Genomic DNA, 27,546 nt, shown 5'->3' with positions numbered 1-27,546 from the left:
GGAGCCCAAGGTCGCCTATTTGCTAGAAATGCTCTACCAGTGAGTTATGTATCCCTAGCTCCATTTTAATGTAATTTTAAACAAGGTATCTGGGATTAAAGCATGCATCACCACAACTAGTAGGGTTTTGTGGTTGTTTAGTTCTAGGTTGTTTTCCTTTCCTTTGCAGGGAGGAAGTGGGATATCACTCTATCTAAGACTGGATTAGAACTAGAAATGTAGATAGATTTTGATCCTATGGCAATCTTCCTACCTCTGTGCCCCAAGTAGGTTACAGGCACATATCACTTCACCCAACTTACAGCAACTGTTTACAGTCAAATTGCAATTTGAAATATTCGAATTCATTATATCCTACCAATCACTTGACATTATTCTAAAGTACTACAAAAACAACTTCAAAACAGAGCCTTCCAGGGCCTGGAGTGATAGAGATTAAGAGTACTGGCTGTTCTTCCAGAGATCCTGAGTTCAATTCCCAGCAAACACACAGTGGCTAATGACCATTTATAATGAGATCTGGTGCCTTATTCTGGCCTGCAGACAGAACATGTATACATAATAAATAAATCTAAAACAAGCAAACAAACAATCAATAGCATGTATTCTTCTTCCGGAAGACCCAGGTTTGTTTCCCAGAATGTCTATGGTGGCTAACAACCATCTTTAACTCCAGTTCCACTGTATCCAACACCCTCTTTTGGTATCCATAGGCACTGCATAAATATAGTGCACAGACATACGAGCAGGCAAAACACGCATACACATTCACAGGGTAAGTGTCCTTCCTTCCCTCTTGTGTGCCTGCTGGTTACTGTCAAAAATAGCAACTTTGTAAAACCTTGAAAAGTGGTGCTGAGCTGGCCATGGTGGCACAAGCCTTTAATCTTAGCACTCAGGAGGCAGAGGCAGGCAGATCTCTGAGTTGAAGGCCAGCCTGGGATACAGAGTGAGTTCTGGAATAGTCAGGGCTACACAGAAAAACTCTGTCTCAAAACAAATAAACAAAGCAAAAACAGTAATAACAAAATACAACAAAGATATACCACAGATTATATACTGCCTCAAAAATAATTAACTTACTGTCTCTGACATGAACTAATTGGCCTATTCTTTAATCACCTCTTCCTGAGGGGGGAGCAGCCTTACCAGGCCACAGAAGAAGACAATGCAGCCACTCCTGATGAGACCTAATTGACTAGGATCAGAGGGAAGGAAAAGAATACCTCCCTTATCAGTGGACTTGGGGAGGGGCAAGTGGGGGGGGGGAGGAAAGGATTGGGATGGGAGGAGGGAGAGAACCACAGCGGGGATACAAAGTGAATAAAGTATAATTAGTAAAGAATTAAAAAAAAATAAAAAAACAATTTTATCACAAACTACAAGAATGAACCTAAAGGAAATCATGACCAACTAAGCTATCTTGCTGGCCCAGTTTTTGTTTCCTGAGGAGAGACTCATGTGTCCCAGGCTGACTTTGAAGCCAATATGTAACAAAGCCTGGTCTTGGGAGTCCTAATCCTCCTATCTCCAACTCCTAAGTACTAGAAATTACAGGCATACAGCACTACTCATAGCTACCCTGTACTTTAACCTTTGAGCAGAGATGAAAATGGTGCCACATGTAATTGAAAAGTTATAAAGCAGAGAAACAAAGCTCTGGCCTTGTGGGTTCCTTCCCTCCATTCATCTGTACAAAAAGCCTTTAGGCAAAGACCAAGGTCAATAGTTTTCAGATACTTAAAAATATGATCTTCAGGGTACCTAGAAATTCCAGAATCTTTAGCAGAAGCTCTGGAAAGGCCAGGGGTGCCACAGCTACTAACACAAGTGACATCTTACACAAAAGATTAAACCCACTGAGTATTTTGGTTACAATTTTTAATCCCACACCATTTAATGATAATTTGGTCATTACAATATACAAGAAAATAAATACTCTTCTTAAAGAGCTGAACTTAAATCTAAATTACCACAGAATTTACCATTCTTACTTTTGAATGAAGAGAGTCACCAGTAAGTTTATTGTGCTATCAGGAACCACTGAGAACACACAGCACAGGACTTTGAACATATTAACACAGGACTTAAATACATTTCAGCTTGACTTTTTAATCCACCTATATAATGTGGATTAATATTCAGACGTGAACAGCTTTAAATACTACAAGAACCTAAATAATTAATCCTGCTCATAAAATTTTAGCTAAGAATAGCGTAATTCTTCACATTGTTACCGTCCACGGAAAGTGCAGAGGATAGTCATTAGTTAACTAAAATAATTGAAGAATTACCTCATACTACTATTTTCATTTCTTCACATTACTAGGATATGAAAGATAAAAACTACAGTTTATTTTATCTTTTGAGACAAGGTCTTGCTACATAGTTTACCCTGGTCTAGAAGTTCTGATCCTCTGTCTCAGTCTCCCAAGTGCTGCCAGGGGCTGGAATTACAGATGCATGCCCCTACACCAGGATCCATGACTTTCTTTTTGTAGAATCCATTGTGATACTTTATTTAATATAATGTATGCTTTATAGCCCCAAAAAGAGAAATCCCAGGAGTTCCCACACACAGATATTTTTGTCTTACTTTTTCATGGTCCATAATGCCAGCTAAGGCAAACCGTATTAAATTGATGAGAGTGGTTTGTTCTGCCATTTTCCCAGCTTTTTGTGTGATACATCAAATCTGGGGCTAATCATCCCATGCTTGTTCAACCTGCCTGGAAGAACTACAATGATCAGCTCTATCATCACTGGTGATTCCAAACTTCCCAGTGTAGCCACGCTTCCTCATCACATTTATAAAGCAGTCAATGATTTTAGGGCATAGTCTAGTAAGGATGCTCCTGAGAACAGCTAGGACATTTACATGCACCATAATGGCAGAACAGAAAGATGATAGAAAGGGCTCAATGTTCTATTTGTGATCAAATACTTCATATACAGAATATAAGAAAACAACAAAATTCGTAAGCTTCGTATGTGGAGTTTTAAAATATCCAGTATTTGATATTTACTATTCTAAAAGAACCATCATAAACCATAACTTTTTCCAGTTCCTTGATCCAGCCATCTTCCAAGTCTCTATCCTTTTTTTCTATGTTCATGAATCCATCTTGAAGAATCTATACTTTTAGTTTTCCTCTCCTTTCTACTTATCTATTCTCTAAACCTACTAAAATCCATTTTGGGGGCCCACTGCTATGGCTCTGAAAAAAAGTGCCTGCTGCCAATCAAGATAACTTTGATTCCCAAAAAGAGAAAGCTGACTCCTTCAAGTTGTTCTCTAACCTCCACATGAGTGATAAAACATGGACATGGACACACACACACACACACACACACACGCAAAATAAATAAATATGTAATGAAATTGATGATAATATAAAATAGTAGTTTCTACCCACAGAATTAAATTCCCAAACTGCATAAAATCACTTTTGAGGGCTAGAGAAATGGCTCAGAGGTTAAGAGCACTGGCTGTTCACGAAGTTGTCTCCTATACCAATGAGTTCAAGGCTCTTCCCCACTTTTCTTCTAACAGGTTTAGTGTGTCTGGTTTTATATTGAGGTCTTTGATCCACTTGGACTTTAGTATCGTGCAGGGTGAGAAGTATGTATCTATTTGCATTTTTTTACAGGTAAATATCCAGTTAGACCAGCACCATTTGTTAAAGATCTATCTTTTTCCCATTGTAGACTCTACTGAGCAGAGTATCAAAGCAGAGGCTAAGACTCATAGACAACCTTTGGGCAGAGTGAAAGAAAGGGGAGATAGAAAGACCTGGAGGGGACAGGAGCTCCACAGGAGGAGAAAAAAAAAATACAAAAACAAACAAACAAACAAAACAAAACACTAGGCACAGGGATCTTTTCTGAGACTGATGTTCCAAGCAAGGACCATTCATGGAGATAACCTAGAACCCCTGCACAGATGTAGCCCATAGCAGCTTAGTGGCCAAGTGGCTTCCATAGTAATGGGCACAGGGAATGTCTCTTGACATGAACTCAGTGGCTGGCTCTTTGATCACCTCTTCCTGAGGGGGAGCAGCCTCACCAGGTCACAGAGGAAGACAATGCATCCACTCCTGATGAGACCTGACAGACTAGGATCAGATGGAAGGGGAGAAGGACCTCCCCTATCAGTGGACTGAGGGGAGGCATGGGTGAAGAAGAGGGAGGGAGGGTGGGACTGGGAAGGGACAAGGGAGGGGGCCACAGGTCCTGGGTTCAATTCCCAGCAACCACATGGTGGCTCACAACCTTCTACAGTGAGATCTGGTGCCCTCTTCTGGCATGCATGTATACATGTAGGAAGAACACTATAAATAGTAAAAAAAAAAAAAATTCTTGTTTAAAATTAATAAATAAATCACTTTTAAAGCATCTTAGTGACAACCTGTTTAGTAATTTGTGACTGAGGCTTACAAAGCTGGAGTTTACCAGCTAGAAGGTCCTTTAGAAACTTCACATTATCAACTTAAAATAAAGGGACAAAAAAAAAAAAAAGAAAAAGAAAAAGAGGGGGTGACCTAATATGCTGACCGTGCTGAGCCAAGTATCTCTGGGGAAATGACATGAGCAGAAGTTAATGAGTCAATACCTAAAGAATAGAAAGTAGAGGCAAAAGGAAGGTTTGCTTTCAACTGTGACTTCAGCAAGAGATGGCAGAATTTGAGGCCAGAAATTATAGTTTACAAACAAAACAAAACAGAAACACCCCCAAGTGAAAAAATATATGCCTTTCATTCTATTCTCAAAGACAAATAAAGGTTATGCACAAAAATTTCAAAATGTAATATATCTGGGTTTTTAAGATATGGCCAATTTTATCTTTTCTCATTTACTTCCTAATTTCCTGCATACTTATGGACTTATCACTTATTTGTATGTATTTGTGGGAGTACTCCAGTGCCTCAGCACATATGTGGAGGAAGACTTAGAGGACAACTTTGGGGAATTGTTTTTTTTTTTCCTTCTATCATGTAGGCTGGACAGTGCTCCAAAATTCAAGTGTTTGCTGCCAGTTTGATTCCCAGTACCCATATTGGGCAGCTCACAACTGCCTGTAACTCCAATCCGGGGGACCCAATAATTTCTTCTGGCCCCCACAGGTACTTGCAAACACATGTGCATACTCATTCATACACACACAATTTTTTTAAGTCTGAAAAATTGTAGTAGTTCTTGTATTCTACATCACCTAGTTCCACCACATTTCCAGTAAAGGCTTGCCTATTGGCTTCCAACCCCATCTCCACAGGGCCACTGGTATGCTAAGTACAATGCGCATCTGAATAATATTTCAAGCATATTTAGAGTAGAAGATACTTTAAAGTCTCATCTATAATGATGTACTTTTACCATTTTTACTTCCCAGACTATAGTTGGCTCCCACAAAATCTTGTTTACCTATAATCTTCCATATGCTGACTTTGTGCTTTTGTACACATTCTTCCCTTTAGCGAGAATACACTTCCCTCCCTCCCCACACTCACTTAAAAAACTCTTAACCCTTGAACCTACCTCAAATGAAAAATCACATATAAAGTGCCTATTCAGCTGGCTACTCTCTCTGCTTTATGCCTTATACTTTTTGTATTATACACAGCATTTGACAGCACTTCAGGTGTACCTGAATTATTGAGATACATACATATATATATATATAGGTATCTATATATACTATCCCAGGACTAGGAATGGATTAACTCTTTGGAGTTGTTGACCAGTATGATCCTATAGACCCTTACATATTATAGGTTACTGCTGCCAATGTTGTTGGTTACCCTCCAAAACTTGACAGAAAAACTCTATTGCTAAAAATGCCACATACTAGAATCATAGAACATGGAGACAATAATCTAGTAGTGACCTGAAAGCTTTATCCCTACTGGCCAGCTTCCATGATGCTGCAAAGTGCTATTCATGCTACTAGAGGAGAAAAATGATCAATCTTACCCATCTGTGAACCATGCAAGTTACAATGATTGGCCTGACAAGACATGTTCACTATTACAGTAGTGACATGAACACCAGGTAAACAACCAATCACATACTGGTTAAATTTAAAGCCTGCTGGATAAGATGAAACCATATCTAGCACCTTTGTCAGGCCAAAAGCCTATGACTATACAAAGTACCTAGGGAAGAACCTACTACCATTCTGCTGCTAAATGGACATACTATCAAACTGCCTCCTAATGACTTATCATTATTCCCATAGATTAATGCAGCTCTCAACTCTGATCAGAGAAGCTTCTATTTGCAATAGATAAAAATTAACAGCTGGGTGTGGTAGCACATGCCTTTAATCCCAGCAGAAGCAGGTAGATCTCTCAGTTCAAGACCAGCCTAGTCTGCAAAGTGAGCCTAGCACAGCCAAGGCCACACAAAGAAACTCTGTCTCTCGAAAAACCAAAAAGAAAGAGAAAAAAAATGAAGAAAGGAAAGAAGGAATGAACGAAGGAAGAAATTGTTTAATAGAGACTCACAACTGTTCAAGTTACAGAAGCTAAGAGACTGGCAAATAGCCCGGTGTGGTGATGCTCACTTCAATCTCTGCATTCAAAAGCAAAGGTAAATGGATCTCTGAGGGTTCTAGGCCAGCCAGAACTACACAGTGAGCTACAGTCTAAAAAAAAAAAAAAAAAAATTATTATAAACAAAACACACAAAGTTGGGAAGATAGGGAAAAGAGAACTTGGAACTGAAGGTGTTGGAAGAGGAGTAAATATGATCAAAATATGGTGTACAAAATTCTCAAAAAACACTAATAAAAATTTCAATACCTCTGCTGGGCACAGTGACACACACCTATAATCCCAGCACTCTAGGAGGCAGAGGCAGGAGGATCTCTGTGAGTTCAAGGCCAGCCTTCTACAAAGTGAGTCAAGGACAGCCAGGACTACACAAGAGAAACCCTGTCTCAAAAAACAAAAACAATAACAACAAAAAATTTCAAAACCTCAGTGATAGGAAAGTAAAGATCAAGCTAAATACATAATGGGCAAACAGAAATTTTAGAAGTGTATATATTTGGAATTAGGAAACCAGTCAAGAAATAACTTAGAATTTACATGCAAGAAGTTACATACAAGAAGTTTTTGTCTATCCTTCCCATAGTGCTAGGGGAAGTGAGGGTCAACAAACACATGCTACAATGCAAAATGCAAAAATGTTTTATCATCAAAATCAAATCAATAAATATAGGCTATATTTAAGATAAATGAAAAAAATTTTCATACAGGTCTCACTTTGATCTATTTTAACTTTCATCAGTACCTGCCTACGACCTACCTGTGCTAGAGTAGGAACAGAAATTTGGCCAGTCTGCATATGAGCAGAGCTGTGCTCTGCCACAGAATGTGTTACACTTTGATCCTGCTGTGATTCAACTGTCTCCATGGTCATTTGCCTAAGAGACAAAAAGAAAAACACATTAAGGTGATAACTGAAGGATGTAGAAACACCAGCTACTGCTTTTACCTAGCTTTCTGATATTCACTTCTGATAGCTGTCTATACTACTAAAAAAGGTTCAGTAAAGAGTTTTAATACTCTAACATTGATTTTCTGCTCAGAAAATACAAAAGATGCTAAGGGTGTACTTAAATGTTTTTTTATGGGAATTAGAGTTTAGTGCCTGCTAAAGTCTGATGACCTGAGTTCAATCCCTGCAACCACTGGGTATAGAAGAACAAACCCAACAGAAGCAAGTAGTCCTCTGACCTCCATACAGACACAGACACATAGACACACACACAAACAGACAAACACACACGTCATGCTAAACAAACATAATTTTTTTAAGACTTAAAACAATCACATAATTGTCTTGTTTACTCTGGATGAGTAATAATATTACATGAAAAGTGAAGTATACTATAATCCTCAAGACATAATACACAATGGGGGAAGATTTCTTTCCCCATTGTGTATACTGTGTTAGAATCATGTGCGTAGATCTGTTGGCACTAGCAGTTTCTGAAAACAGATCTCCCAAAACAGAAAAAATCAAAAAAAAATGAGCACTTTCATCCAGCTTACAAATTATTCTCATTAATTAATCCAATTTGCAGTGCTAGGATGGGGAGTCCAGGCTTGTATGCATTACAGGAAGTGCTGTATCACTGCACTACATCCTCAGCCCCTCAATTATTAAAGAGGAAAACAATCATTTTTCAAGAAATAACTTACTTTTGCTATGATGTTTACTTCTGAACTCATTATATGTTAATGGGATGACAGTTCTACCACAAAGCCAAGGACTAGAAACTTTTTTTTTCTTTTTGGTTTTTCAAGACAGGGTTTCTCTGTGTGTCAAGCCCTGGTTGTCCTGGACTTGCTTTGTCGACCAGGCTAGCCTCAAACTCACAGAGATCTGTCTGCCTCTGCCTCCCATGTGCTGGGATTAAAGGTGTGCACCACCATAACTGCCTGACAAGTAACTTTATTTATTTATTTGTTTGTTTGTTTGTTTATTATGTATATACACCTACACACCAGAAGAAGGCAACAGACCTCATTATAGATGGGTGTGAGCTACTACGGGCGCTGGGAATTGAACTCAGGACCTTTGGAAGAATAGCCAGTGCTCTCAACCTCTTAACCTCTGAACCATCTCTCTACCCCCGACAAGTAACTTCTTAAACTGTGTAAAGTATGATACATATGAAATGCTTTGGGAACACAGGAAGAAATTATGATGTCTGCTGAGGATGGGGCCACAACTCAGCATATTGAAGTTTATGTAAGCAAGAAAAAGAACAGGAAAAGAAAAAACATTTTAAATAACATTTTAAATAGGCTGCTGATTCGCGACAGCCTCTGGACTCAGGGTATCCAGGCACCATTGCACACAGATGCCAGACTTGAAGGAATTAAGCTTAGCCAGGCAGTTGGGTTAGAAGGATCTCAGTCCGGTATTGAATAGGGTGGGAGGTCCTATCTGAGACAGTTTTTAGTGAAACAGCTCTTTATTGGGGGAGTAAGGGCTACATAAACCTTGGGAAAGTGGGAAGGGACTTTCAGGGTGAGTGTACCTCACTAGCTGGGGCTAAAGTACTTCATGTGCATGGAGATGAATATCAAGAGCTAGCTGGACATGTCCTTATAAGGAAACAGGAAATTTTAACCTGGAACTTGGCCACCAATCTACATGATATCTTACGGGTGGTAGAAATGGGGAGTCAGGTCACAAGACTATGTGCACTGGGGAATGCAGGCCCAGAACAGAGAGGGCACAATCCTTATTCCTGCTGGTTAAGATGAGATTTTCGGGATTTGAACACATCTTGACCTCACTCTTCCTCCAGGTTTGTTCCCTGGGTGCCAAGGTTCACTTGCCCCCCAATGGGCATGCAGGAAACAATTTTAAAATTTGTTTAAAAAAAAAATGGGAATCAAAGAAGAGAAAAGAAAGCACAGTTCAAAAATCCTACCTGAAAAAAAAAAATAAAACAGCTTTATAGCTATAATTAAAGTGCTCAGCTAAGGGGCTGGAGAGATGGCTCAGGATTAAGAGCACTGTCTGCTCTTTCAAAAGTCATGAGTTCAATTCCCAGCAATCACATGGTGGCTCACAACCATCTATAATGTGAACTGATTCCCTCTTCTGGCAGATGTATACATAAAATAAGTAAATCTTTCATATATGTTTTTTAAAAAGTACTCAGTTAACTAGTAAACTTGTAGTTTGGGGTTTTTCTAGTTTATAAAAACAAGTTAGACTGCTAAATGACTAAATTACCCTTGAACTATTTTTCATCTGTTCAAAAAATATAATACAAATGAAGAAAAATAACAATTCATTAATGCGTTTTTTCTTTTAAGATTAGGTCTCAAACCAGGCAGTGGTGTGCATGCCTTTAATCCCAGTACTCAGGAAGGCAGATGCAGACAGATCTCTGTGAGTTCAAGACTAGCCTAGTCTACAAAGCAAGTCCAGGATAGCCAGAGCTACACAGAGAAACCCTGTCTTGAAAAACCAAAAAATCAAATTGGAACTTTTGGCTCTAGGCAAGACCTTCCAAAGAACAGGAAAACATAGCCACCTACCTTACATTTGTCCTCATATACTTTTTCCTGCCACATTTGCTCATTATTATTACATGTATAATCAATGCTTTGCTCCTTCCCTGTTTTCTTTTATTTATCCTGCAGTAAAATCACAATGTTGAATTAGAAAAGTCATAACATTTTATTTTTTAAAAAATAAATCTCTCACAGCTAAGCAAGGAAAAAAAAATCATTCTTTTTCTTTTCTTTTCTTTTTTTTTTTTTTTGAGACAGAGTCTTACTATATAACATAGCCCCAGAACTTGCTATGTAGACCTGGCTAGCTTATATCAAACTCACAAAGATCCAGCTGCCTCTCCCTCCCACTGATAAATAGTCTAGGTTCTTAGAACTAAAAAAATAAAAAATGGATTAAAGGCTTAAAGCACTCTGTATTACTCTTCAAACTTATCAATTTATGCCAGATATGGTAACACCTATCTTTAATGCTAGCACCTGAGAAGCAAAGGTAGGCAGAACTGAGTTCCGCGCCACTCTGGTCTATACAGTTCCAGACCACTCAGGGTTACATAGTGAAACCACCTACAAAAACAAACAACACCCCCTCATACACACAGACACACAGACACACACACACACACACACACACACACACACACAAACTTAGCAACTTATTATTCAGTGTTCTTCTCTTCCTAGGGAGGATTTCTAAGACTTACAGTGGCTATTTCTCAGATTTGATCCACTGGAGAAAGAGCAGTGCTAATCTATCACAGTATAGCACTCGGCCAATCACTATTTACAAGGACCACTTCGTAAACTTAATGATTTTGTCCTTTTCTCGTTTATTAGAGATTTATTGTTATTATTTGTACGTAAGTGTGTGTGTGTATGTGTACACACTTGAGAGTACAGATGCCTGCAGAGGCCAGTGGTGCCAGCTTCCCTCGATGTGGTGCTGATACTTAAGTGTGGGTCCTCTGGAAGAGTAGTATGTGTTCTTAACTGCTGGAAGCATCTTTCCAGACTAAATTGTCATTTTTTAAAAATTTCCCTCCATTGCAACAAACTTTTCAGCTACTTCCCTTTACATTAAATGCAAAGTTTGGTTTTGTAGTGTTTGGCTTTTCTGTTTTTACTCTTGAAAAGGGGGGGGGGGGTCTCACGAGCAGCCCAGGCTGGCCTTTAGAGAGAGCCTTCTTCTGCCTCTGAGTGCTGGGACTAAAGGTGTGCACCAGTAGGCCCAGCTTGCCAAAGACTTTAACTCCAAACTACCAATTCATCTTTCTTTCAGACCCTTTAAAAGGCTGGTAACTAAGTAATTAAAATATTTTTAGAGGCATGTGAGAAGGCTCCTCTGGTAAAACTTTTATGTTGTGCAGGCAATTCAACCGACCCTCCCTTAAGGACCTTCAGGGTCCTGACAACATCCTATATCAATACCTACGTCCTATATCAATACCTACATCATCTCAGCCAGGTACGCAGTGACCTGTCAGCCACTCACCCTTCCTCTTGCTTTCTTGCTCTTTCCTTCCCTTGCTTTCTCTCTCCTCTCTCTGTCAGGGCAGTGCCGGAGCCTGCCATCAGAGTCCAACGGTTCTGGAGTCGGAAGTGAGGATTAAAATAAACTAATTTCCGAGAGGCTCTACACTCGACCAGCCGCCTGGCTTTATTGCAGAGTGCTTTTAAGCCAGAGTAAAAACAGCTCAGAACAATGGGTTAAATTTACAAGGAGGTGAAAGAAGAGGTGTGATCTTGACAAGCTATCCCACCTGCTGTCTCAAACAAAAGGAGATGGACTTGGAAATTCTTCCCTGACTTCAGTGAAGGCCAGGTAAAAGCAGTCTTTCCGCTGAGATTTAAATATCAAAGCAGATGCCAGAACAATGGCTCCCAACAGGGCAAGCCCCCTGTCTCTCTCCTTCCTCCCTTTCTCCTTCCTTCACCATCTCCATCCAATAAACCTCACTGGATTTAAGATTGGTTGTGTGCATGGCATTTTTATCTAAATACTAACATTTGGTGCCAAAAACTGGGAGGGGCTCTTCTAGAAATATTCAGACATGCTAAAACTCCTTTTCACATGTCTGCCTGTCCACAACAAATCTTTCTCTTGCACCCTCATCTCCTCCTCTTTTCTTGATCGCTTAACCTGCCACTGCCTCCACCACTCATCTGTCCTGCTTCTGGGGGCTCAGAACTTTTTCTCGCAGACCCCCTCATCTGCTCCAGTTTTTCAGGCCTCTCCTGCTGGACTTCTCTATTAGGTAAGCCAGGCCTCCGGACCCACCCACATAGCACGGAGGGTTTTAAAACTGCCCTCAAACGGCTTTAAATGTTGCTGCTGCCTCAGACCCCAGGAATTAGGGTTTTTAATTCCCTGCCTCCCTTGCCTGCTTATATGTGGAGCAGAGTTTTTTAATCGCACCAACTTCTGCTTGGCGGTACCACCATGTACAGTTTAGAACTACTGTGGGGCAGGGACCGCCAGGCCATCAGCTAGGCTCCCTGGTCCTGCTACCTCAGTCTCACTATGCAGCGGTGGGCACGCATCACACATGGCAAGACGCCATGTTGATTTTAAAATTAAGAAGCCTTGCCTTGCGTTCGCCCCTCCCCCACTCCTGCAAAACTCCATGCCACACGTTCTAAACACTGGCTCTTAAAATATTTCTGACCTCTAAGCCCCTGCTTTCCAGCTTTTAAGAATCTTTTCTTCCCGATCTCTATACACTCTGCTATATATATATATATATATATATATATATATGCTGTAAATTCTTTTCTAACATTTATATAATTTGCTCATTGGGTTCACATTTATAAGACTTCCTTAGTCATAACTTTATTTTATCTCCTTTTAGACTAAAAGTAACAAGTCTCATTTTAAGTGGGTATGGATTTTTATATAAATTGAAAGTTATTTTTTACAACATGCGATATATATGATTCAACCCTGCTTCAAAATAATTTTATATGATGCTAAAATTTCAAAGCTATAAAGATCTATTCAAATTAAGCTAATTTAAATGTACGTCTAACTGCCTATGTCTTTATCAATTCCTAAACTATATGCTGTTTCTCCTGCCATGAGCTGCCTGTGATCCAGATTCACCTCTAGGCTTTCTAGCCAATAGATTTAGTATAATAAATTGAAATGTAATTTTAGAATTCTTCTATACTGTTCTACTATATTGTTTATTCTAAATCTCATAACTTGGGGGTTAGTAAAAGTTTTTGCCTAAATACCTTTAAACTATATGATATAGTTCTAAGGACACTCTAAATTAAGATCTATTAATACTAGAAGCATTTATTTGTTTAGGTTAAAACTTGGTCATTATGCTATCTTCACTATGAAAAGGTTAAAATATGCTTAGTCTTATTTTCTAAATATGATAGCATTATTAATCTATAGTATAGCCTTAGACTTTTATAAGCTATGGACTATGTTTATGACTTTTAAGGCTCCAACTTAACAGCGACAAGACCTAAAGTCCCAATATTTGATGGTTAATGAATTCAAGTTAATAGGCATCTCATGGATGATAAAGTCCTCTAACATGTTCAAAAATAGATTTATAGTCCTACAAATGCAAACATAATCTCACTGCTTTCTTAACTGAACAGCTGAGAATGGTCCCTGAGGCCCCAAACAGGAACTGGTAAAAAAACAAAGGAGTCTTCCCCATAGACTCAACTACAGCAAAAACTATGCTCCAGACCTTGGCTGCTACTCTTGAGGCTGTCGGCATTCCTGCACAGAAAACAAGAGGTCTGCAGTGCCCCATCCCACCGGGGTATAGCCAAAAGTCAACTCTGCTAGGTGACTGTTTCAAATGCAGCCAAAGGAGACTCTGGTTCCACAGCTGCCTCAACAAGCCATGGCTACCTGCTGGCAGACTGGCCCCTAGAAGTCAAAATGCTCCCAAGCAGTCTTGTCCTCTGTGCCTAGCCATGGAGGCTCAACCAGCACAAGAGCCACAGACACTTCCAGCCACTGAGCTCCTTGTGCTGGCAGAGGACAAATGACTCCTAGATTCAGTGACCCATCAGCCTTGCCAAGCCCAGATGACGCTGCAGGTCTGTTTTGGCCTCACACTCCATCCAGTTCCACAGACATTTTGCCAACTTCTGGGTCAGGAAACTTCAGATAACCTTCTTAGTTCTCTTCATATGCAGGAGACCAGGCCTTAAGTCTCAGTTCTAGAGTTGCTACTTTCAGGTTTAGACATAATATGCCTTGTTGCCAGACTCAAGAGACAGGCCTCAGATATAACCTTTTACCATCCCTTTAGCTAAAGGACAATAAACGTTCATTCCAGTCTCACATATCTCAAGGTAAATAACTAGATACAAAGGCCTAAGGTTGGCAACGCAAGTTATAAATGTTTGAGGGTCTAAGAGAGTGTTTTAAGGTTGGTAAAGTTAAGGCCAAGTGAGCTTTTGGCCCTTCTACTTCATGAAAGGCTTCTGCCTTTCCAGAGCTCACTTCAGAATGTTTATGCTGTTAGCACAAAGGTTTATACCTACTGCCTTTTCTACAATGTATATTTCAATGCACATTACAATGGTGATGTTAACTTGTCTAAAGTTTTATCTCCTTTGTAAAATTTAAAAGGGATTCTTGTAAACTGCAGAAAATCCACCCAAATTTACCTCTTAGGTCAACTGGGCTTCAGATAAATTCTGCACATATTGTCTATCTCAAAAGATGGGATTCCTCCCCCACTTTCCCTGTTTTGGGGACTCCTCTTTCTTGGCTACCCAAACGTTGCATTCATACATCCAATGCTGGCAGATCGATGAGTTCCCTTCCATGCTCAGTGTAAAAGTTTCCTTTTGTCTGAAGGACTGGCCCATATCTCTCTGTCTCATTGGGGAATGGAGGTGCCCTCGCTTCTTGCTGACTCTCACACAGATGCCTTCCCTTGAGTGAATAATCTTGTTCCTTTTACTGACACATTCTCTCAGCTTTTCCTTTCCTCTCGAATGTCGGCTGTGCCCTCGGAAAATTCTAGTAGTAGGAGAGTAATGTCTCCCAGGAGTCTTCCCTGTGGCCCCCGTCACTGCTCATGATGACCTACTTTGCCAGCTTGTGCCTGCATACCTCTGGTTCTCCTGTCCTTTGTGGAGATGCCCCAAAGACTGGCAGAACTGACTTTTCTCTCTTCACCTATAGAAATCATGTATTCTACTGTACCCCAGGCTCTCCTCTGAGATGCCTTCTAAAAATTTAAGATTCGTACACCTAGCACCTGTTTTAAGGGCCTCTAGGCTTACACGCCTCTGCAACCAAACTTGGCTTCAATTTCCTTGGATGACAGATCCAAAGCAAAATCTTTTTAATTAATGTCAGCGGTAGGTTAAATGGAGGTTCTCATGTTCAAGTCTCATCTTCTGTCTCTATTCACTCTCCCAAAGTTTCAAATGTACACCTAAAGAAATTTTCTCTGTGGCCTACTTAACTTTATCTTCTGCCTATACATATGTTCCAGTATGCTGCCAGACCCAGGTGTTGCTATATCCATGGCAGGGCCAAAGCAGCTCAGAGGTATTCCAGTCTGACCTCACAGACTGTGTTAGGCCGGACTTGCACTTTCACTCCCAGACATAGATGTTCTCACAGACCCTGGACAGCATCTTATTTTTTTTTTTCTTTCAGGTTTTTTTTTTTTTTCAATGCAGTTTATTCAGGAACCTTGAACAATCATCTGACCCTGGGGAAAGCCAGCCCACAGCTTAAATAGCCTCTGGGTAGCCAACCTCAGCGTGCCACGTGGGCAATGCAGATAGGTCCACATACATGGAAGCAAGCCAGATCCTCAGCCTTAGCCAAATGTGGAGTTGTTCGTGACAGAGCACTCACCATCGGGAAGGTGGAAGGTGGAAACCAGCTCCATCTTTAAGGCGCGGCATTACGCAGCTCTCTGCAGAGAGCTTTTTGTTCTAGATGCATCAGGCAAGAGTAGAGGTCTCATCTCTGATATTAGAAATAAATTGGGACTTTGTACCGATGTTCATTTAGGTGTCATCCACCCAAAGAGCATCAGACCCGCCTGGACAGTATCTTAAACAGCCTACTCTTCCTGGGTTTGACCAATATTTCAGCCTTTTGACTTCCCCATCGCTGCCCCAGTGTCAGCAGGGAGTAGTTAAAGATGATTAAGTTCTTCGCCAGTGACACACTTATTTTCCACAAAAGGCTGAAATGGTGTGCTTCAGGCACAGGCTCCAGGTTCTCCCCGAATTCCTCAGTCCCTATCTGCTGCTAGGCATGGCTGGCAACTCCAGCCTCTACCCTGAACTTTTCAAGGCAGGGACTTCCTCTCCTCCTCAAGGTGTATTCTGGACATTTTGGAGATTTTACTTTTTTCATCTCTCTCTCTCTCTCTCTCTCTCTCTCTCTCTCTCTCTCTCTCTCCTCTCTCTCTCTCTCTCATCCCCTTGCATGGTGACCAAAAGCTGCTTCCAATGAACCTACATTTATATATTTTTAACTTGCCTTACATGAGAAGTAGCCCAAGCTCATTTTTTTTAATTTAAACGAAAAGGGAGGAATGTTATGTTGTACAGGCAATTCAACTCATCCTGTGTCAGTACCTGCATCCTATGATGATATCTGAGCCAGGTACATAGTGTCCTATCAGCCAGCCACTCCGCTCTCCTCTCGCTCTCTTGCTCTTCCCTTTTCTTGTTTTTTCTCGCCTCCCCTCTCTCTGTCAGGGCACCCCCACCATGTCTCTCCACCCCCATCTCCTTCCACAAACTTCACTGGATTTAAGATTGGTTGTGTGCACGGCATTTTTATCTAAACACTAACAAAAACTACTTGCTACCAAGCCTGATGGCTTAAGTTCAAACCCTGGAACCCATGTAATGATAGAAGAAAACAGACTCACACTGACCTCTATACATACCCTGTCTCAGTTGTCCACAGATGTAAACATGCATGTACACACACACACACACACACACACACACACACACAGACAGACACAGACAATAAATGTTAAAAATAAAAATTAGGGGCTGGAGAAATGGCACAATGCTTAAGAGCTCTTGTGCTCTACCAAAGACGAGAGTCTGGTTCACTTTTGAGTGGCTCAAAAGTGCCTGTTACTCTAGTTCCAAGAGATCTAATGCTCTCCCTAGTCTCCACCATCAGCTGCACACATATGTTATACTCACAAAAAGACACATAAATAAAATTAATATTTTTTGAGACAAAGTTTCACTCTACAACTGTGGCTGGCCTGAAACTCAGTGTTAACCAAACTGGCCTGGCACTCACAGAAACCTGCCTGCCTCTGCCACCCAAGTACTAAAATTAAAGGTGTACACTCAGCATGACAGATCTTTTTTTCTTATTTTTAACCATTTTTTACTTCTAAACATTTGACACTGTAAAATGAGGTAAAACTGAAGAAAATGACCGAAATGTAGATTTCATCTCAGAGGTGGAAAGAATGCTAGGAATTTGAGGCTTAGCCACAGACACACTGCTACCAGAACTCCCTTCTAACTGGGTCTCTTTAAAACTGCAGACAAAGGCAGCTTTAACACACGTTGGCACACACCTGTAATGCCAGCATGAGCTACAAGAGATCCTGCTTAAAGCATCAGTTAAGAAAACTTGTTCAAACCAGCATGGTGGCTGCACCAGTACCCTGGGAGGCAGAGGCAGGTGGATCACTGTGAGTTTGAGGCCAGCCTGGTCTACAAAGCAAGTCCAGGACAGCCAAGGCTACACAGAGAAACCCTGTTTTGAAAAAGTTAAGAAAGAAAGATAAAAAGAAAGAAAATTTGCTCTCCCAAAGGACCCAGGTTTGGTTTCCAGCATCTAGACAGTGGCTAACTGAAATTCCAGTTACAGAGGAGCCAATTCGCTTCTGGACTCCCCCAAGCACTGCATGCATATGGTATAAAGACATACATGCAGGCAAAACATCTACACTAATCTTAAAAAAGTCAAGAACTGATAAGATAGCTCAACTGATAAGGTATTAGCTACATAAAAGCCCAATGGTCTGATTACAACCCCCAGAACCCACGTAAGGGAGGAGAGAGAACCAACTCTACAGAGTTGTCCTCTAATCTACAAACACGTCATGGCTTATAAGCTTCACAGCTCGCGCACACACAACACATGCACTAACAATAATAATAATTTTAATTAAAAAAATAGGGTGCCATCCCTTGAGATTAACCCTTACTGTTATATAGCATTGCATAAGGAAACATCTGATCCTCTTTAAAAGTTCTATAACCAAGAGAAAAGGTAGGGACCATCCGTTTCTTAAATACTGATCAGAATTCATCATATGTCATGCTCTTATACAAAGTCCTGGTGACACTCTGGAGTATAGACACTCTACTCCAGTCTAAAGAGGAAACCGATATACAAACAAACAAACAAAAAATGATAATATCTGAACAATAAAGATCACTGGACAATAAGAGAAAATAACTGATAATTTCTCTATTTCACTATAACATATTTTAATTCATTGAATAATATATATATTGGTTTGTGTTTTTCAAAGCAGGGTTTCTCAATATAGCATTGGCTGTCCTGGATTCACTTTGTAGAACAGACTAGCCTCAAACTCACAGATATCTGCTTGCCTTTGCCTCCCAGAGTGCTGGGATTAGAGGTATGCACCACTGCCCCCAGGTGAATAATACCATTCTTAGATTTAATTTTTTATTATTTTGTGTGTATTAGGAGGTGAACAAGTAAATGTCAGAAGACAACTTTGTTGAATCAGTTCTGTTTCACTGTCAGATTTAGGAATTAAACTCAAATCAGGCCAGCATAGAGATAACTTTTACCCATTAAATCATCTTGCCTTTCCTGAATAATATACTGTTGCTGTTGTTTGTTGTTGAAACAAGTCTCACTGTGTAGACCCTGCTGACCTAGAGTTTGCTATGCAGAAACACTACAAAGATCCACCTGCTTCCAGGATGCTGAGATTTCGTTTTTGAAGCAAGATCTTGGGGCTGGACAGATGGCTTGATGGCTAAGAGCACTGGCTGCTCTTTAAAAGAGAGTCAGAATTTTATTCCCAGGACCCCACACGGTGGTTCACAACCATCCATAACTCCAGTCCCAAAGGATTCAATGCCCTCAGAAGTCTCTGAAGGTACCAGGCATGCAATAATATGCAAACATACACACAAACAAAACACCTATACACAAAATAAGATAAACACCTGAAACAGGATCTTACTCTTTCAAACTCATGGTGATTCTCCTGCCTCAGCCTTCCAACTGCTGCTGGGATTACAAGCATAAGCCTATTTAAACCACTTCGGCTGATCCACTCTTGGAATTGCATCTGGTTGTGGTGATGCATGCCTTTAATTCTAGCACTGCAAGGCAAAGGCAGGCTGATCTCTGTAAGTTCGATGCTAGCCTGATCTAAGTAGCAAGTTCCAGCCAACCCTAGGCTAGGCTATACAGTGATTCTGTCTCAGAAAAAAAAAAAAAAAAAGCCAGCATTCCCCAGGCCTCAAGGCACAAGGCCATTTCATCTTTAGTTACTTATTCTCAATTTTCACTTCAAGCTATACTTCTGAATACCAGCCTCCCAAGAATCTACCAGACATTTCTAAAGAGATTGGCTCACATTGCTCAAAGCTACACGAAACCTCCCTTTCTGGTCCAGCAGTGGTGCTCTTATAGTATTTCAACGACTGACAAAGCTTCTGACTCAGCCACTGTAGAAGTCCTCTCCCTTCAAACCTAATACCTTTGTCCCAATTCCTGAGGTGGAAATATGGCTGACTAGTTCAATATGGTGATAGAGTGGAGTAAAGTGCATTACCCAGCTGATGGAGTATGAACTGGAGTTCTACCACTTATGAGCTGTGTGATCTGAACAGCTTATCTAATATCCATTCTCTCCAGTCATATTATTGACTCTGAAATGTCCAGCTGTTCTTCAAATGTAGGATTAGAATAACTATTTTGTCCCAATAATTCCATCTCCTAGTCTTCAATCCCTTCAAACCTGTTCACCCTCTCAGTGCTTTTGGTTATCATCCTAAACATTTTCTGGCATGAGCCAGCAAGTCTTTCCGCTACTTCACCTCACTCAAACCTCTCAAACTTCTTATAATCTGCTTTGCTTGGTCACAGCATTTTTTAAAATACTATTTCTGTACCTGAAATCATCCATAGTTTCCCTCAACTTAAAGATTAAAGTTCTAAGCATTGTAGGATTTGTAAAGCTTGTTACAGGGCACTGAGATGAGGAATCCATCATTTCCAGGCTTGGAAAAACTTCATGAGAGTTTGTTAAACCAGAATTCCCACTTTATTTCAGTATGAACATTCATAATTTGAAATTTTTAATGTTTTTATGTGATTGTGTGTAATTAAATGTAGGGCCTAATGCATGTTAGAGAAGCACCTTACCACTTACTACACCCTGAGGGTAGGTGTGTGGGTTTTTGGTTTTGCTTTGTTATTTCAAGCAGACTCTCTTTAGCTCAGACTGGCTTTAAGCTGGCAGTAATGCTCCTGCTTGAGTCTCCTAAATGCTAATTGTAAGCATTAGGAGAACAACCGGCAAATAAAAGTTTATATTACATACAAAAAAAAATAGTTCAAAAATTCCTTTTCCTAGATATGGATTTCTGTACACATTTGGTTGGAAAATTGTATACCATAACCATAAAAACTTTGTATCATATAAAGCTTGATTATAGAAATAGCATCTGCCATTTACCTCACCCATCACCAATATGTTACTTTGTTTGCCTCCCTGGCATAAAAGCTCCAATTAATTACAATGCTCTATGAGTACCCATTAACATCCATGCAGATCACAGAAAATATTGTGTTAAAATTATATTTGGAATGTTATGAACATGGTACTATGCATTGGTTAACTGAATTAATATTACAATGTAACCTTCTAGAAAAAATAAGATATAAAGAAACTTTTAACAAAGCACATAACTGGAGCCGGCCTAGTGGCACAAACCTGTAATCCCAGCACTCTGGGAGGCAGAGGCAGGCAGATCTGGTCTACAAAGCAAATCCAGGACAGTCAAGGCTTCACAGAGAAACCCTGTCTCAAAAAAAAAAAAAAAAAAAAAAAAGTGTGTGTGTTTATGGCTGGAGACAGTGTTTTGGAGTCAGTGAATAAGAGCACTGACTGTTCTTTCAGAGGACCAGCACCCACATGGTAGCCCACAACTGTCTGTCACTCCAGTTCCTGGGGATTGGCACCCTCACACATACATACATGCAGGCAAAATATCAATGCACGTAAAAAAATGAATCATTATTTTTTACAAAAAGCACATAACCCCATCTCTCAGAAGGCTGAGGAAGAAAAAGTTTAAGGCTAGCCTAGAGCTACATAGTAAAATTCCACTTCCAAAAAAAAGAAAAATATATAAAAACAACCTAGTCAGTTTCAATCACCAAAGTGCCAATTAGCTGATGCTCTCTAGCCAGCCCAGGGCTTGGCAGCAGTGTTGCTTTAACTGGTGAAGTGTGCTTATCATCACAACTCATTTGTTGCAGTTTAGATCTGTGTTAAACATTGAGATGATCAAATCATGAAAGAAGAGAGCTATTATCTCTAAACACTAAGCTAAATAAAATAACTTTTCCCTTTAAAAACTATACTTTGGGGGACTAAAGAGATAGTTCAACAGTTAAAGCACTTGCTGTTCTTCCACAGGACCAGACTTCAAAATCCAGCAGTAGCTCACAGCTATCTGTAACTCCAGAAACAGCAGATCTGATGGCTCTGGTTTCCTCTGGCACCTGTTCTCACGGGCATAAACCCACATGAAGATGTATACACATGCACATACATAATGATTTTTTCAATTCTACTTTGGGATTGTATACTATAAAGATACATACAAAATACTGGAAGGAGCATTATAAAATAGTGTGGGGCGCCATGGTGCATGCCTGTAATGCCAGCACTCAGGGAAGCAGAGGCTGGCATAACTCTGCAAGTTCGAGGTCAGCCTGGTTTACAAAGCAAGTCCAGGACAGTCAAGACTATACAGAGAAACCCTGTCTCAAAAAAAAAAAAAAGTACTAAATAAAACACTTATAAAACAGTCAAAGTTTTAGGTTTTTATTCCCTTTTACGTACGAAAAATAGTTTTGTTTTGGTTTTGGTTTTTTGAGACAGGGTTTCTGTGTGTAGCCTTGGCTATCCTGGAACTCACTCTGTAGACCACGCTGGCCTCAAACTCAGAGATCTGTTTGCCTCAGCCTCTTTAGTGCTAGGAAAAAGGCATGTGCCACCACCGCCCAGCTTAGAAATAGAATCCTTAAAGCACTCACTGCTGCGATAGTCTTTGCATGTAAGTGCTAAAAGAAAAAAAGAATTCAAAACTACAATTCATAACCAAAAACTGTGCATATGAGACAGTGCAGGGTGGTAAGAACACCAGCATCCGACCACATTTACTTGCACACACACACATCCCACAGAGCACAAGTACATGCAGGTAAAACATCCTACACATAAAATAAAATTTATAAAAATAAAAGCTAGCAGTGGTGATCTCTGAATTCAAGGTCAACCTAGTCTACAGAGCAAATTTCAGGGCAGCCAAAGCCACACAGAGAAACCTTGTTTCAGATAGATAAATAAATAAATAAATAAATAAATAAATAAATAAAATTGCATGAATATAGGAAAATAGATAATTCAATTAACCAATATTCAGAGAGAATTTAAACATTATAGTTACCTAGATTGGTTCTAGTTTGTATATCTGAACAAAATACCTAGGCAGCTGGAGAGCTGGCTCAGTGGCCAAGAGTACATGTTGCTCTTGCAGAGGACCTAGGTTCCATTCATAGCACCCACATGGTGGCTCACAACCATCAGAACTCCAGTTTCAGGGAATTGGACAACATCTTCTGGCCACTACAGGTAACAGGCATATATGTGATACACAGACATACATGCAAGCAAAACACCCATACACATAAAATAAAATTTAAAAAAAGCTTCTACATTTTTTAAACAATACCCAAGCGAAGAAACACAACTATCCAAATTTAATCACTTTGGCAATTTTAAGAATACAGTATCTACCCAGCACCCAAGACACAGAAGCAAGAGGACTAATAGTTCAAGACTACCTTAAACTATACAGGAAGTCTGAATCTAGCCTGAGCAACATGAGAATTTGCCTCAAAATAAAATAAAAGCATTCTAGACTAGGGAGTTAGCTCAGTGGGTAAGAATTCTTCTGAAGGAATGAAGACATGAAGAGCTGTGTTCAAATTCCTAGCACCCACCTAAAGAGTTAGACATGACTGTTCATGCCATTAACCCCAAGATTTGGGAGTAGAGACAGGTAGAGCTCTCTGGCCACCTACTCTGGTTCATACGGCAAGCTTCCAGCTCAATGAAAGACCCTGTCTCAAGGCAATACATCAAAAGTAACAAAGAGATAGTACTCTGTCTTGCTTTGGCCTCTGCATGCACAAACACAGACAAGAAGAACACAGACACAAATAAAAATAAATAAAAGTATACAAAGCATCCATAAGCAGTAGCATGTATCCTAATATATGGCAAAGCTGTCCTAATTCCAAAGCTGGGAGCTTTCATCTTACCAAACTAAGCTGAGCTTAGAGGTAGAGTGTTAGCCCAACCCAGGGTTGATTGTAACTCATCACTGAAGAAAAAGGATTCTCTAAAAACATTTGTGGTGGTTTGAATGTAAATGGCCTCCACAGGCTCTACTAGTTGAATGCTTGGTCTATAACTGGTGAAACTATTTGGGAAGGATTAGGACAACAGTTCTGAACCTTCTAATACTGTAGTTCCTCATGTGTGGTGACCCCCAACCATAAAATTATTTTCCTTGTTACTTCCTAACTGTAATTTTGCTACTGTTATAAATCATAATGTAAATGTCTGATATGCGGGACAACAGATATGCAAACCTGTGAAAGGGTCGTTTGATAACACACACACCCAGCAAAGGGTCACCAATTCACAGGAGGTATGGCTTTGCTGGCCAGGTGTGTCACTGGCAATGGTCTTTGAGGTTTCAAAAGCTCATATCATCCCGCCTAATGCTTGTGGATCAGACCTAGGTTATCAGCACCCCTGCCTGCTGCTGTGCTCCCCACCAGCAGGTCACAGACTCTAAACCTCTACAGCCATGAGCCCAATTAAATACTTTTATAAACTGCCTTGGTCAAGGTGCTTTGTCATGGAAATAGAAAAGGCAACATTTCCAAGCAAAATAAAACTGCACTATCTGAGAAATCAATACAGTTTTCTGTTCAGACCTACACAAGATCAGCCTTGTGAGACCCAGTCTGAAGGAAATGAAGACAAATCCTCACTAACATTACCAGGAACCTTCTTCTTTTTTCTCTTACAGCATCAGAAAAACAAAAATAGTCGTAAATATAGCACTCTTTACTATATAGCTGTCATCATGGAAAAACACATTTTAAAAACTTCATGTATTTCTTTTCCTTTTGTGGGTGAGGGAGCATGGTATAGGTGACTGAACTACCAGGGGACTCTGCAATGCTAGGCAGTGCTCCACCACAGGACTAAAGGTAATTATTAAAGTGTTCATTTATGCCCATTGTGTTATAAATGACACATTTTCCCCCTAACATCTCTGTTTAAGTTCCCACAGATAATACTGAACCCAAATTCAATATGTGTATCTCTTCTCACAGTTGTATTTTGGTCAAGTCGGTGGTACAACACACCTACAATCCCAGCACTTGGGAGGTTGTAGGATGATCACAGTTCAAGGACATACTGGGACACATCATAATACTTTGTCTCAAAACAAAATTGCTTTTATGTAACTTTAAGTAAAAAAAGTTACAGTTCAATTAAGTAAAAATAAACTTTAAATTTTCAGATATTTCAGGTTTATTTCCCCATCAACCAATGGTTTAACATTACTCTAAAAGTTAAAGCATCTCAATTGCAAGAGTTCACGTTTTTCTGTCTCATGTTTTTAAGTCTACCTACCTGGGAACGGAGATCTAACTGGCTCAGCTAAAAGATCACTGCTTGCTCTTTCAGACGACCTGAGTTCAGTTTCCCAGCTCCCACACCAGGCAGCACACTCAATCAATGTAACTCCAAGGAATCTCACACACACTGTTGGCCTGAGAGCACCCAAATATGCATTCATTCTCATTCTCTCTCTCTCTCCATACACAACTTTAATTTTTTTTTAAATATTTAAAGTTTATGTAAATGGGACAGGACATTTTTTAGCAACCCAGTAGACTATGTACATTCAGCAGTAACCTGGCTTAATTTTATGGCCCAATATTTATTTACTTGATGAAAATGAGAATATTCTCATTAGCGAAGATTTGGTCAGTAATGCAGTCATTCACCTCTGTAGGAAACCAGAATACAATCTATCCGCTATAGTGTTTGAGTGTGTTAAATTTTTGCTATGTGTTAAAAATGTGCTGTGTTAAATCAGTAGAGGCAAATTTCATTAACCCTTGGGCATAATGTAAAAACAAAAAGACTAAAGTTCCTCTGTTACACATTAAAAATTTATTCACATTTTACAGAAAAAACATCACTGTAACTACAATTTCACACTTCCCAACATGATTCCACGTGAAGCGCTCCACTTTTGGGAAAACATGAGTTTCCCCAAAATAGTCTGTGCCGCTATCAGCATGTAATATGGCAATTACAGTTCGCTCATGAAGGATTAAAACCTCTTTTTAAATTTTTGTTTGGTTAAACTGACTCACAATGGTGCATGCCAAAATCCCAGCACTTAAGAAGTGACGGCGGCAGGAGGATCATAAATTCAAAGCCAGCCATTATATAACTAGGGCTACATGAGACCTGTCAAAAAATGCTTCGGATAAGTAATCACATTTATTAGCCAAAATACACTCTTCCTTTGAGGCGTTTGCGATTCAGAGAATTAAACAGGTATCTTACAAAGGGAAACAAGCTTGTTATCCAAAACTGGGAGACTGATGTGGTGACCACAAATTACTCCGCTGGCCGGGGCAGGCGGTCCGCACCGCTTCACACTGGGCAGGAGAGCCGCCGCCTAGGCCGCACCCGTGCCGGGGCTCGCCTGCCTTTGGGGTGATGCCGAGCAGACCGCAGCTCTCCTCGGCGGAGCGCTAGGGCAGCGAGCGGCTGGCGGTTGGGTAGGCCCGGAACAGGCTGACACGTCCCCCACTCTGCGGCCTGGGCAGGCGGCGGTCGACGCTCCGGTCAGCGGAGGCCCCCGCGACCGAGACTCGCTGGCGCTCGGCAGGGTGCGGGGACAAACGGCTCGATCGTGGCGCCCTGCGCCTCGGTGTTTGGAGAGACGGGGTACGTTATTTTCTACCCCACGGACGCAAGGCCGGGGCGAGGGCGCTATGGCGGCCGCGGGGCTGCGGCGAGCAGGACCGACGCCCTCCTTACGGCCGTTCCGGTCGGACTGAGGAGCCCGAGCGGCCGCCGGCGGTCAGGGGACGGCCTTCGCGCCGCGGCCGAGGCGAAAACGGAGGCGGGCGGGCGAGCGCGGCCGGGCCTGCGCGCTCCAGAGCTTCATGGGCGCTCGGCGGCCGCGAGCGGGCGGCGGGCCGGGCGGCGGCGGGCGGGCGGGGGAGCGGAGGCCGCACCCCGCAGTCGCCGCCCGCCGCGGGCTGTGATGCGAGGCTGGCGCGCCACTTACCCGCTGCGGAGGGTTTACGTAGCGGGCTCGTCACTGCTGACGGACGGGAGGAGGTGGGGACGCAGAGCCCGACGGCCGCCGCCCAGGCAACCCGGCGGCGGCGGCCCCACGTCGCGCCCACGTCAGCTCTGATGCGGTCGTCTCGGCCTCTCCGCCGCCGCGAACAGAAAGCAGCGCAGGCAGCCGACGGAACTGCGGCCTCGAGCCCCGCCCTCCCCTCCCCCACGCCGACCGCCTTCCTGAAGGGACGCTGGCGGAGGACGAAAAAATGTTGCAGGCTCGAACTCCGCCCCCTGCTGGCCGTCAGCGGGATTGCAGCGCTGACAATCCAACAATTAAATAGAACGGGGGGCGGGGCGGGGCCTTGGTGGGCGGGGCTAGCTCTGGGGGCGGGGCTGCTGAAGGAGCCAGTCTTGAGGAGGAGGCTTAAGGGGTGAGGCAGGAAACCGGAAGCTGCATCCTCTACGACTATGGCAAGCAATGCTTTCTCCTTTTCGCCCCTAAATATCCTCTAGGGTGACTCCAGTCCCTGACCTCAGGCCCCGTGTTATTTGGGTTTGGTCCCTTCCGGAGGCGCTTGCAAGGCACGGAGGCCTTCCGAGTGCCCTTTCCCCACCCCGCTGAGGTTGTCAATGGTTCTGGAAATCCTAGGCCTGGAGTGTACTTTGGCACAGTCCCTATCACTAGCCTGCTGCTATCTCGGGCCTTGTTTGCCTCAGTGTCGCAAAGAAATAGCTACAGACCCTTGGCAGAAGTGTGGCAGAGGAGAGTAAGGCGTTTTGGATTTTTTTTTTTTTTTTTTTTTTAGAGACCGTTATAACGT

General features: G+C 41.5%; 1 protein-coding gene across 24 annotated transcripts in view; it reads right to left on the bottom strand.

The window, feature by feature from the left end:
* The window catches only part of Crem (cAMP responsive element modulator), a 76,757-nt gene extending 49,839 nt beyond the window's left edge, over window positions 1-26,918 (bottom strand). For 3 of the 24 annotated variants that reach the window (XM_060387427.1, XM_060387422.1, XM_060387424.1), the window contains exons 1-3: window positions 11,536-11,666; window positions 10,068-10,166; window positions 7,309-7,426 (exon numbers count right to left, since the gene is read on the bottom strand). In XM_060387427.1, coding sequence (XP_060243410.1) covers window positions 7,309-7,426; window positions 10,068-10,166; window positions 11,536-11,615 — 297 coding nt within the window. In that variant the 5' untranslated portion in view covers window positions 11,616-11,666. The other 21 variants (XM_060387415.1, XM_060387419.1, XM_060387420.1 and 18 more) reach the window with 20 other exon arrangements.
* Window positions 26,919-27,546: the final 628 nt, after the last annotated feature.

The sequence above is a fragment of the Meriones unguiculatus genome, chromosome 7 (genome assembly GCF_030254825.1).
Source record: "Meriones unguiculatus strain TT.TT164.6M chromosome 7, Bangor_MerUng_6.1, whole genome shotgun sequence".
In the NCBI taxonomy this organism is placed as follows: Eukaryota; Metazoa; Chordata; class Mammalia; order Rodentia; family Muridae; genus Meriones; species Meriones unguiculatus.
Note: the sequence above shows the minus strand (reverse complement) of the source record. Positions and strands in the feature narration are given on the sequence as shown.